The sequence below is a fragment of the Camelina sativa genome, chromosome 18, assembly GCF_000633955.1.
Source record: "Camelina sativa cultivar DH55 chromosome 18, Cs, whole genome shotgun sequence".
NCBI lineage: Eukaryota > Viridiplantae > Streptophyta > Magnoliopsida > Brassicales > Brassicaceae > Camelina > Camelina sativa.
The window spans coordinates 15,492,359-15,503,777 of NC_025702.1; the positions used below are offsets into that span (position 1 = coordinate 15,492,359).

Genomic DNA, 11,419 nt, shown 5'->3' on the forward strand with positions numbered 1-11,419 from the left:
TGCTATTATCCCGGTTCATATTAAATTCGAGTTGGTTTTCTAAACCGATAAATTGAGTTAAAGAGTTGGTCTAGTTTTAAAACTTACTCATCGGAAAAGTAGAAACCATGTTCGAAGTTTAGAACCCTAGTTCGAAGTTTTAAGAGAAGTAAACAAAAATCGAACAATCGAGTGAGAAAGATTAGAATGGAATCTGGTGAGACTCGGAATCCACTGGTGCGAAAACCGCCGTTCACAGCGACGGTTATGGACGGAGAATTGTTTTGCATCCGCGAACGAGGAAGACGAAGTCGTAGGAGCAGAGATGAAAGAGAGAAAGAGATAGAGATATAATGAACTCACCTGCGACTGCGACTTCGACTTCGGTGAGGAGACGAACTCGTTACTCGTTAGTGCATTTTGTTAATTGAGCTCACGATTATTTATTTTTTCAATAACTATCCTTTTTGAAATAAAATTCAAAGAGAAGTAAACATTTCAATCTACAAATTATGTTTATTTTGTTAAGAGATTAATAAATATTGGATTAAAAAATTTAATTATCTATCTCTCTCTCTGAATTTGCGAATTTTTCGAAGTGAGAAACCCGAAAAAGCGGGAAGAAGTCTTCACCACAAAGTTCGTTTTTTATTTTTCTCGGATCATCACATTTTTCATTTTCCTTTTTACCATTTTTTTTCTTCTTTCTCACAAACTAAACTATGATCGGAGCATTATACGTTTTCCTTCTTTGATCTGTTAAAAAAGGTATCAGCTTCATGCATATGTGTTCTTCTTATGTACTTCTTATAATCGTCCAGCTCGTTTTCCTCTCATCACATAAGACTTTGTTGTTTTCATTTTTGTGATTTTTATGTGCCTCTGATTCAAATCTTGATGAATTCCATCTCTGGTATGAATTTACTACTTGATCATATTGAATTATTTGAACACGTTTGTGGTCAGACTTTTTCTTCTTGTTATTGGTTTATTATGCTTGCCAAATTTCCTCTGTTCCTGTGGCTTTCGTTTGAACATTCGCAGCTTTTTTTTGAGGATCAGGGTATCTTTTTTATATGTTTTGGTTGAGTGAGTAGACGGTAGATAATGTTTGCTGTTTACAATGGTTGTTTCAACGACTCTAGTACCTACAACTTTGTACCATGCATTTCAAGAGGTTTCTACTTTTTCTTTTTCAAGTACATTGTGTAGATCAGAGTATCTCGTTTGTTTTCTTGTTAGATATTGAGAAGAACCTCTTTGTTTCTCTTTTTTTGGAAATCTGCATTGTCAACCTCCTCTGAGTTTGAATTAAAAGTGTTGATTCATAGTCATTAACTATCTTTGCAGGTTTGCTTTGTTTTTTTGGGCATTTAAGAAGCTGGGGAGAGTTTAAGATTTGCACAAAACCAGAATGACGTTTTCCATGAGAGATTTGGATCAAGCTCTCCAAGGAGCTGGCCAGAAATCGTAACCTTCTAACTTTTTTTGTTTCCAGTTTTTAAGTCCTTGCTGCATTGCTTTTGATTCATCTCTTCTTTATTTTTGTTAATTGTATTTACAGCGGGATTGAGATATGGCGTATCGAGAACTTCAAACCTGTCACTGTTCCGAATGAGTCTCATGGTAAATTTTTCACCGGGGATTCCTATATTGTCTTAAAGGTTGGTAGTCTTTCTTGTTTCTTCCTTGGTTTAATCCTATATAGTTTATTAATAGTTTCTAAAACCTTGTTATCTAACTATCTCATACCAGACCACAGCGTCAAGAAACGGTTCCTTGCATCACGATATCCACTACTGGCTCGGTAAAGATTCCAGTCAGGTAACAGTCTCTTCATGTTCTCGTTTCTCTGTGCATATTCTTCAATGAATTCGATTCATGGTGGTGTTTTGATGAAATCAGGATGAAGCAGGTGCTGTCGCCATCATGACAGTCGAATTAGATTCAGCGTTAGGTGGGCGTGCTGTTCAGTACCGAGAAGTACAGGGTCACGAAACCGAGAAGTTTCTTTCCTACTTCAAACCTTGCATAATACCTCAAGAAGGTGGAGTTGCGTCCGGGTTCAACCACGTAAAGCCTGAGGAGCATCAGATACGTCTGTACATCTGCAAAGGAAAACATGTCGTTCGCGTAAAAGAGGCAAGTCAATTAATAATGTCTTGTAGTTTTTTTCTCTTCTACTGGTCCTTTATGGTTTTCATCTTGGTTTGCATTCTTTTTCTCATTCACAGGTTCCGTTTGTTCGATCGACTCTCAACCACGAAGACGTTTTCATTCTTGATACAGAGTCTAAAATTTTTCAATTCAATGGTTCTAAGTCGAGTATTCAAGAAAGAGCAAAAGCTCTTGAGGTTGTTCAGTACATTAAAGACACTTACCATGATGGAAAGTGTGATATCGCAGCTGTTGGTAAGTGAACTAAACCGTCAAAAACCATGGAGGTTAAGATTTTCTACCAATTATATTGAGTTTAATGTGTTTTTTCCTTTGTTGTAGAGGATGGGAGGATGATGGCTGATGCTGAAGCTGGAGAGTTTTGGGGTCTGTTTGGTGGGTTTGCTCCGCTTCCTAAGAAAGCAGCAGTCAATGATGACGCAACCGCTGAATCTGATGGGATCAAACTCTTCAGGTGGAACATCTTTGATCTTAACAGAATTTTTCTCGTAATTGAGCAATTACTGCAACAGATAATTATGTTTTCTAATTTGAGACATGTTTTGGTCTTTCAAGCGTTGAAAAGGGAAAGACAGAACCCGTAGAGGCTGAATCTTTGGAGAAAGAGCTTCTGGACACTAACAGATGTTATATTCTCGATTGCGGTCGTGAAATGTTCGTTTGGAAGGGAAGAAGTACTTCAATTGACCAAAGAAAGAACGCAAGTGAAACTGCAGATGTAAATTTCTTCTCATGCACCAAAAGAGTAGTTTTGTTTATGGGTTTTCTTCACTGTTCCATTGTCATTTTTTTATTTTGTCAGGAGTTTTTCCGTTCTTCTGAACGGCCAAATTCAAACCTGGTCAGTGTGATGGAAGGGTATGAAACAGTGATGTTCCGATCTAAGTTTGATTCATGGCCAGCTTCAAGTACCATGACTGAGCCCCAGCAAGGCAGGGGCAAAGTCGCAGGTTTAGTATACTAGTACTATCCACATCGATCAAATTGCTCAGAGTTTTAAACTTTCAATTATGAGATACTTACTGTGTTTGTCTTTTCGCCAGCTCTTTTGCAACGGCAAGGAGTTAACGTTGAAGGCCTGGTTAAGACTTCTTCTAATTCTAAAGATGAACCAAAGCCATACATCGACTGCACTGGAAATCTCCAGGTAGTGAATATGTCTTAGTGTATACCGGTATTTATGTATTCGAATAAGTGAACATAATCAATATAGTCTTTTTGATACACGTTTGGTGATCGCATGTCTATATCCCTTTTGATAGCTAACTATGAAATTTTTCAGGTCTGGCGAATCAATCATGAAGAAAAGATCCTTCTCGAAGCAGCGGAGCAGACAAAGTTCTACAGCGGAGATTGTTATATATTCCGGTACTCATATCCCGGAGAAGACAGAGAGGAACATCTAGTGGGTACTTGGTTTGGAAAGCAAAGCATCGAGGTAAACTTCTTTACATACTGTATAACTTCTTACTCTATGTGTGCTAATTGATGATGATTTATATAGGACGACAGAGCATCTGCCATTTCCATGGCAAGCAAGATGGTTGAATCCATGAAGTTTATGCCGGCTCAGGTGCTTCTTCCTGTTTTTTCTTGTTATAGATTTAAAGGTGAATATTCGTTTTGGATACAACTTTATCAGTCTAATTCGGTGCAGGCTCGTATTTACGAGGGAAAGGAACCAATTCAGTTTTTTGTGATCATGCAAAGCTTCATCACATTCAAGGTCTAATATCTGAGTTTTTTCTTCAGGTTTTGTTTTGGTAGGTTTTAAGTAATATTTATCACAATCTCTAAAAAAATGTTATCTTCGTGTCAGGGTGGTCTAAGCGATGCTTTCAAAAAGTACATAGCAGAGAACGAAATCCCTGATACTACTTATGATGCACAAGGTGTTGCGCTGTTTCGGGTTCAAGGTTCTGGACCCGAGAACATGCAAGCCATACAGATAGAAGCGGTATGTGTATTATAATCCATAATTAAACAGCTTTTATATTGGTAGTTCAAATAATTATCTGGTTTCAACAGGTTTCCACAGGATTAAATTCTTCACACTGTTATATATTACATGGCGATTCTACTGTTTTCACTTGGTGTGGCAATCTAACTTCCTCGGATGATCAAGAACTTATGGAGAGAATGTTGGATTTGATTAAGGTAATCAGTTAATGAGCTTTCTTTCTGCATTTGAGAACGTACCTCTCAGATCTTACATATGGTGGAACCTCTGATTCTTAGTTTTTTCTGTTTTGTACAGCCAAATGAGCCCACTAAGGCACATAAAGAAGGTTCAGAGTCCGAACAGTTTTGGGAAATATTAGGAGGAAAAACAGAATATCCGAGCCAGAAGATCAAAATGGATGGAGAGAGTGATCCTCATCTCTTCTCTTGCACATTCTCAAACGGTAAAACCATTTTGCAACGTTTGTTCCCGTTCCGGGGTTTTCACTTCAACTTTAAACAATTCAATAAGTAACTGTTCTGAACTTGTATTTGATGGTTTTTCCCGGTTTGATCTTCCGGTGATACCCTGCGGATGTTGCTATCTTTACCAGAAGATCTGAAGGTAGGATATGGTTTTCTTTTTTATGAGGCACGTGTATGTTATGATCTCACATTTCTGGTTCTGAATTGAGGTTCTTCTTTCTTTCTTTCTTTCTTTCTTTCTATGCCCGTATAGGTTACAGAGATCTTCAACTTCTCTCAAGATGATTTGATGACTGAAGATATCTTCATACTTGATTGTCACACTGAGATCTTTGCCTGGGTGGGACAACAGGTTGACCCCAAGAAAAAAACACAAGTTTTAGCCATTGGAGAGGTACCTAAAGATTCATTCAACTAGATTAACGTACAAAACTGAATACTAGTTCTTATAGATCCTTGGCTTCATTGTCTTCCCCAATAGAAATTCATCAAGCATGATTTCCTCGTAGAGAATCTAGCAAGTGAAACACCGATATATATTGTAACGGAAGGAAACGAACCTCCATTTTTCACTCGGTTCTTCACCTGGGACTCTTCTAAATCCGGAGTAAGTGAAACTTCTCTCTGTCTCTCTGTCTCTCTCTCCATACTTGCTTCAAATTCGCTCCTTGCAATCTAACTCGTACTAAGTGATTTAAACTGCTTCTTGCAGATGCATGGAGACTCTTTCCAGAGAAAGCTTGCGATCCTGACAAACAAAGGAAAACCGCTTCTAGATGTAAAAGCTTTAACTCATTTGTTTAGATCAGTCTTGATTCTATTTTGATCTTTGTGTCCTTTCTTTGCTCAGAAACCTAAAAGGAGAGTCCCTGTATATAGCAGCAGGTCCGCTGTTCCAGACAAATCACAGCCTCGGTCCAGAAGTATGACCTTTAGTCCAGACAGGGCCCGCGTGAGGGGACGGTCTCCAGCTTTCAATGCACTTGCAGCAAACTTTGAGAGCGTAAATATAAGAAACCAATCAACTCCACCACCTATGGTTAGCCCAATGATCCGGAAGCTTTACCCGAAATCTCTTGCCCCAGACCTCTCAAAGATGGCTCCTAAATCTGCGGCTATAGCTGCTCGTACAGCGCTTTTCGAAAAATCTCCGCCACCTTCTCAAGAAGCACCTACTAACCCCAGTTCTGAAGGTCTGCAACAGAAACAAAACTTCATATTTGAACCCCAAACTATCAATTTGGTGAATAAAGTTGAGATCTTGAGCTTACCCTTTTTTGATCATTTCTGATGTGTGAAGCTACAGAACAAGCAAAACCGACATCAGAGACGAACGAGGAAGAAGCAATGAGCAGCATTCATGAAGATTCAAAAGAAGACGAAGCAGAAGAAGAGAGCAACCTCCCTACTTTCCCATACGAACGCCTCAAAATCGACTCAGAGGATCCTGTTTCAGATATCGACCTCACTAGAAGAGAGGTCAGATTCCTCAAAACACATGAACACATATTATAAAATTCGTTTATTGGGTTTGTATTTAAAGAGGTCAGTTTGGTTTTGTTGCAGGCGTACTTGACTTTATCAGAGTTCAAGGAGAAATTTGACATGACAAAGAATGAGTTTTATAAACTGCCTAAATGGAAACAAAACAAGCTGAAAATGTCTGCTAGTCTCTTCTGAACACTCGTTCTTTCAAGAACTCAGTCTTTTTCTCCCTCATCTTATAACCCAAAAACCCCGTAAGTGTTTCGCCTTTATCTCATTTTGGTGCAATCTTACACCTATTGATGATAAGACCGGTTTAGATAAGACCCCAAAAACCTATTTTCTTTTTTTTTTTTTTTGCAGTTCAAGAAAAACCAAAGAGGGCAATCATACATTTTATCTGCAATCTTTTTGAGCTGCTTACGAATAATCAAATACAAAATTCGTATATTCTCTATATTTACTTATAATATATACATACAGGATTCAAATTTTCTAACATTGATACTTGGGATTTTTTATTTGTTTTGTTCTATGATCTCACCGAGATATGTCTGGCTGTGAGATGCTTTTTTTTTTTTCCCTCGCCTTGATTTTTCCTCTGTTCCTTAATATTGAATAACATGTAAATTAAATCTTATCTTGAATCATGTTATATATTCTATGGTCGTCATTCGTCAGTAATCTTCATTAATCCATAATATAAAATAAAATAAAAAATGAAAAGTCAACAATGAAAAAGAAAAATTAGAATACTAAACATAACGCAGTCGTGAAAGAGAGAACGGTTCTAACAAAAACGGCAAAAAAAAAAAAAAAAAAAAAAAAAAAAAAAAAANTTTAACCAGTGTTAAAACTTACAAAATAGATGTATTTTTTCATGTTAACATATTTAGCATATTATTTTATTGCATAATATTTTATCCAAAAAAACTTTAAAAACAATCACATAAATTATATTTTGTATAAAAATTACAATATAAATAAAATGAATTTTAACACGTACTCTAGCACGGATCTTAATCTAGTACTTTTTATTTTGGTATTCATTACACATACTCTGGTAAATTTGTGTAAATAACAGATATATATTTTAATGTATTATCAACATTTTGATAGTTTTTATTTGGTACTCACGTTTATAAAGTACTAATACATAAATGTTAAAAATCATGATTAGTTACTAATTAACCTGCGAATTCAAAGTACTAATAGATATCTTCACATCATTTATAATTATTCGACCAACTAAAAATTGAGTTAATCCACTCAGTGATTATTAAGATATTGAAAGCTAACTTTGAAAAATTTGCCAAATGTCATTATAAGAATTAAGATTTCTACTAGTTTTTTTCTACTAATATATCAAAAAAAAAAATTATCATTTAGGACCCGTTATCTACTTTCTCATAACCTCTTAATATAGTCCACTCTTTTTCAAATCACAAAAAGGGAAAAAAAAAAAAAAAAAAAAAAAGATAAAGAGAAAGAAGAGTAGCAACGACGATATATACGGGGAATCTCAGGATCTCGATCCTGTTTTTGGTTTTTCTACTTTCAGTACTCTCCATGGCGACGGAGCGTCATCCTTTTGAGCTCGCTAAAGGCGTCAATGGCCTTGATAAGATCATCCTCCGCGAGTCTCGCGGCCGCTCTGCCGAGGTATATATTTCCCCCTTCCCTCCCCTCGTAACGCCGCTGCTCTTTCTTTGTTTTTCACTGTAGAATTGTTTTGATCTGTGATTTTAGATCAAGATCGATTTCGTAAGTATGAACTATGATTTGTCAATCTCTCTTTCTTAGATCCCCCTTGGGTTTATTTAGTTGCAGTGTAATTGAGTTCTGTATTTGTTTATGCGAACTGATGAACCGGATCTGCGTGTTTATTGAAGGATGTGTAGATGTTTAGTGTAATCTATGAATCTGTTGCTGTTTTCACAGAGGTGAATTGTATTTTTTTGAGTGTGAGCTTGATCTCCATCTTGTTTTTTCTGGAACGGTTGCAGATATACTTGTATGGTAGTCATGTGACTTCTTGGAAGAATGAGAACGGAGAGGAGTTACTTCACCTCAGTAGCAAGGTACTCCTGATCTTAGCCAATCTTCCACTTCATTCCTTGTTGACGAAATGCAATGTTTCCAACTTCGTTAGAGATTATATGGTGGTACTTTAAGAAGTACAGTTTGATGATGCTAAATATTTATGTATCTCATGTGCTTTCTCTGCTTGATTGTGTCTCTATAATGCAAAAGCGAGATTTGTCTTTTTATCTAGCATGATTGGCTCAAGGAAGTTCATGTAAGATTAGGGAAAATCTTTGTCTAAATTTGGTTATTTACATCGTTCGATATGTAAATGGAAAAGATCTTAACTTCGTTTTTAGCTTAAATTCTTATAGAAGCATGTAAGTGAAAGAATAGACAACAATTTACTTTTGAAGTCTAGTAATTTGCTCATATTAGAATAGTCTTTCTTACCCGGTTATCTGTGTATGTAAGCTACAAAGTTACAAACAATAGATATCTGAAACCATGTGTTATGAATTGTGCAGGCCATATTCAAGCCCCCGAAACCAATTCGTGGAGGGATTCCACTATGCTTTCCTCAAGTAAGTGCCTATTTGTTTGTTTCGTTTCAGAGTTCATTATGCTGATGAAATACTGATTTTTGTGTGTGTGCAGTTCAGTAACTTTGGTACACTTGAATCACATGGATTTGCTAGAAATAGGATCTGGGAAATTGATGCTAGCCCGCCTCCTTTGCCATCGAATTCTTGTTCTAATGCTTTTGTTGACCTGATCCTAAGGCCAACTGAAGACGATCTGAAGATCTGGCCTCACAAGTAAGATTCCTCAAAAACTCATTCTCTATATTTCTCAAAACAATTTGTTTGTATTAAACTAAAATAATTGGTGTGTCTGTTTCAGTTTTGAGTTCAGGCTGAGGGTAGCCTTGGGGACCGAAGGAGAATTAACTCTGACATCCCGTATCAGAAACACAAACTCTGATGGAAAGCCGTTTACATTCACATTTGCTTATCACACCTATTTCTCTGTCTCAGACATCAGGTAATTCTCATTGCATACATTTATTCACTTCTGTTTCAAGAAGATTTGGAGTACTAAAAAAGATTTTAGTAATATGTTGATATACATTGGTTTCTTGTGTTCAGTGAAGTTCGGGTTGAAGGATTGGAAACGTTGGATTATCTTGACAACTTAAAGAACAGAGAACGATTTACTGAACAAGGCGACGCAATAACTTTTGAATCTGAAGTGAGTTTTCAATTCCAATCTCTCCGTTTTTTTTAAACCTCTTTTGTCCAGTATCATCATCATCACTCATAACAAAACAATTGTTGCTTGGTGAAAAAAATAGATTGACAAGATTTATCTAAGCACGCCTACAAAGATTGCCATTCTGGACCACGAGAAAAAGAGGACTTTCGTTATTCGCAAGGACGGGCTTGCTGATGCTGGTAAGATCCGAAACCCCTGTCTTTTGCAGTCAGATCAGAATCTGACTTTTTTTTAATATGACTGAATCATTTGATAATCATCTTTCAGTGGTGTGGAATCCTTGGGATAAGAAATCAAAGACGATCTCTGACTTGGGAGATGAAGACTATAAGCATTTTCTTTGTGTGGAAGCTGCAGCTATCGAGAGACCGATCACATTGAAACCCGGTGAAGAATGGAAGGGAAGACTCGAACTCTCAGCAGTTCCTTCTAGTTACTCCAGTGGACAGCTTGACCCCAAGAAAGTCCTTGAGTGACTCTCTCAAACTTCAAAAACATCATACTTCTCTTCTCTTTAATTGCAGGTAACTTCAGCTTACTCTTGGCCATTTAGATTCTTCTTGAGCACATACAAATCTTTCGTTTTGATTTTCATATTCTGTCATTTTTATAGTGTAGAACTTTTCTTATGATTTTGTCACTACTTTATAGTGTTAATAAAGTTTACATTTGTTTGTACAGTACTATAAAAACCAAGTGAAGGGAGGAGGAGTTGAAGATCATCGAATATACTATTTAAAGAAACTGAGATTGAATAAAATTGTTGCTTAATGCTTCTTAGTTCTCTTTCGTAACCACAAACATTAACGATTTGAGGATCAAGACAAGAGACTTTGCACCGGAAAATTTCCAATAGTTAAAATGTCGGTTACTAATATACTAGTAATATAGGTTGACTAATCAGCTGGATTGTGACGTTGGGATATGCCTTGAATTTAGATGTTAAGCGAACTAAAAAACCCGGCCTGGTCTTATTCAACTTCTAACATTTGTGGGTTAAACGTAATGCGCTAATAAAGTGTGGTCGTTACAAAAGGTTTTGGATAGGTTGTTCGTATTTATTTGGTTGGTGTAAGAGTAAAAAACTAGTGAAATAAAATGATAAAATAAATAATATCAACAAAGGAAGTGAATTCTGACCCAAGTCCTTAAAAGTTAAAGATCTCAAGATCTGATCAGGATCTAAGAAACCATGATTTTTTTGGATCTTTAACCTTGAGTACATAGGATCTAAGTGAAAATTGATGTCTCTGTCCTGAGTTGATACACCTACTTCGTCTAAATCACAACAAATGAACTTCAACATTAACTGGTTTTGTAATAGACTTATAGTTACAAAAGTTAATGGGTTGATATGGACATCAATAATTGAAGTGCCATAATAATTGATAGAAGTAAACTAGTACTAACTCGAGAGATCAAGTACAAGATCAAAAGGACGATAGTAGACCAACGTGGGATATTTTACAATTACATCTATAACAAAGATACTGTTATGTGAAAACGAAAATTCATTACAATAAATAAAATAAGTAATAACCATAACGAAAAAAAAAAGAATGAGCATTTTTTTGGATCCACACAAGATTACATCTGGCTCGAACATCAAGAGATTCCCTGACTTTTACATTAAAAATTAATTTTATATAAAAATAATTAACTAATGGTGGGTTTTTGTCGTTAATGCTTTTCATTGGTTACAAAGCCATCATATTCTGAATCCGATTCATTGTATGTGGGAGCTGAAGTGAAATAAATATATAAAAAACAATATTAAACTATACTCTCCATAGTAAACATTGTACTCATTTAGTTCTGCAAATGTAATATCCAAATATACGCTTAATTTGTCCTAAGATCAAATTGGGATGAAAACTAAGGTTTTCGATTAGTAAAATTATGAAATAACATAATGATTACAATCAACAAATCATATAAATAAACAAAGATAATTGTAGGATCAATCTCAACATATTAAGGATATCATTTTTTTTCCCAAATTGTAATTTCAAATTTCGTTTTCGGCTGTACTATATATAATATGTAAAGT

At 35.9% G+C, this 11,419-nt stretch overlaps 3 protein-coding genes across 5 annotated transcripts in view; all 3 read left to right on the forward strand.

The window, feature by feature from the left end:
• LOC104761809 (villin-5-like) lies at positions 99-6,907 on the forward strand. 3 transcript variants are annotated; one of them, XM_010484938.2, is made up of 24 exons: positions 99-365; positions 1,330-1,449; positions 1,544-1,643; positions 1,735-1,803; positions 1,885-2,121; positions 2,214-2,391; positions 2,479-2,611; positions 2,713-2,875; positions 2,960-3,107; positions 3,201-3,304; positions 3,440-3,595; positions 3,662-3,730; positions 3,815-3,883; positions 3,977-4,114; positions 4,186-4,314; positions 4,415-4,562; positions 4,713-4,723; positions 4,838-4,978; positions 5,066-5,191; positions 5,297-5,362; positions 5,435-5,777; positions 5,885-6,063; positions 6,151-6,323; positions 6,433-6,907. In XM_010484938.2, exons 2-23 carry the CDS (start codon positions 1,394-1,396, stop codon positions 6,262-6,264), a joined length of 2,877 nt encoding a protein of 958 aa, XP_010483240.1. In that variant the 5' UTR covers positions 99-365; positions 1,330-1,393; the 3' UTR covers positions 6,265-6,323; positions 6,433-6,907. The 3 variants fall into 3 exon arrangements, with proteins under 3 accessions (XP_010483240.1, XP_010483241.1, XP_019095392.1); XM_010484939.2 differs by having other exon boundaries at positions 5,891-6,063; XM_019239847.1 differs by lacking the exon at positions 99-365 and adding an exon at positions 671-747.
• LOC104761810 (putative glucose-6-phosphate 1-epimerase) lies at positions 7,522-10,246 on the forward strand. The gene is made up of 9 exons (XM_010484940.2): positions 7,522-7,731; positions 8,076-8,150; positions 8,622-8,678; positions 8,752-8,912; positions 8,998-9,138; positions 9,243-9,345; positions 9,449-9,548; positions 9,637-9,893; positions 10,051-10,246. The coding sequence occupies exons 1-8, from the start codon at positions 7,639-7,641 to the stop codon at positions 9,843-9,845; spliced, it is 939 nt and encodes a 312-aa protein (XP_010483242.1). The 5' UTR covers positions 7,522-7,638; the 3' UTR covers positions 9,846-9,893; positions 10,051-10,246.
• LOC104763541 (putative glucose-6-phosphate 1-epimerase) overlaps positions 10,714-11,419 on the forward strand; it is a 2,847-nt gene continuing 2,141 nt past the window's right edge. Inside the window, exon 1 of the mRNA XM_010486898.1 lies at positions 10,714-10,717. Coding sequence (XP_010485200.1) covers positions 10,714-10,717 — 4 coding nt within the window. The remainder of the gene's footprint in view (positions 10,718-11,419) is intronic.

What these genes read in the sequence shown, in the direction of transcription:
- LOC104761810 (XM_010484940.2), top strand. Translation starts at nt 7,639, where the DNA reads ATGGCGACGGAGCGTCATCCTTTTGAGCTCGCTAAAGGCGTCAATGGC. An exon ending in TTCCACTATGCTTTCCTCAA is followed by an intron (nt 8,679 to 8,751) that starts GTAAGTGCCTAT and finishes GTGTGTGTGCAG; the next exon opens with TTCAGTAACTTTGGTACACT. An exon ending in CAATAACTTTTGAATCTGAA is followed by an intron (nt 9,346 to 9,448) that starts GTGAGTTTTCAA and finishes TGAAAAAAATAG; the next exon opens with ATTGACAAGATTTATCTAAG.
- LOC104761809 (XM_010484938.2), top strand. Translation starts at nt 1,394, where the DNA reads ATGACGTTTTCCATGAGAGATTTGGATCAAGCTCTCCAAGGAGCTGGC. An exon ending in GATGGGATCAAACTCTTCAG is followed by an intron (nt 2,612 to 2,712) that starts GTGGAACATCTT and finishes TGGTCTTTCAAG; the next exon opens with CGTTGAAAAGGGAAAGACAG. An exon ending in AAGCCATACAGATAGAAGCG is followed by an intron (nt 4,115 to 4,185) that starts GTATGTGTATTA and finishes TGGTTTCAACAG; the next exon opens with GTTTCCACAGGATTAAATTC.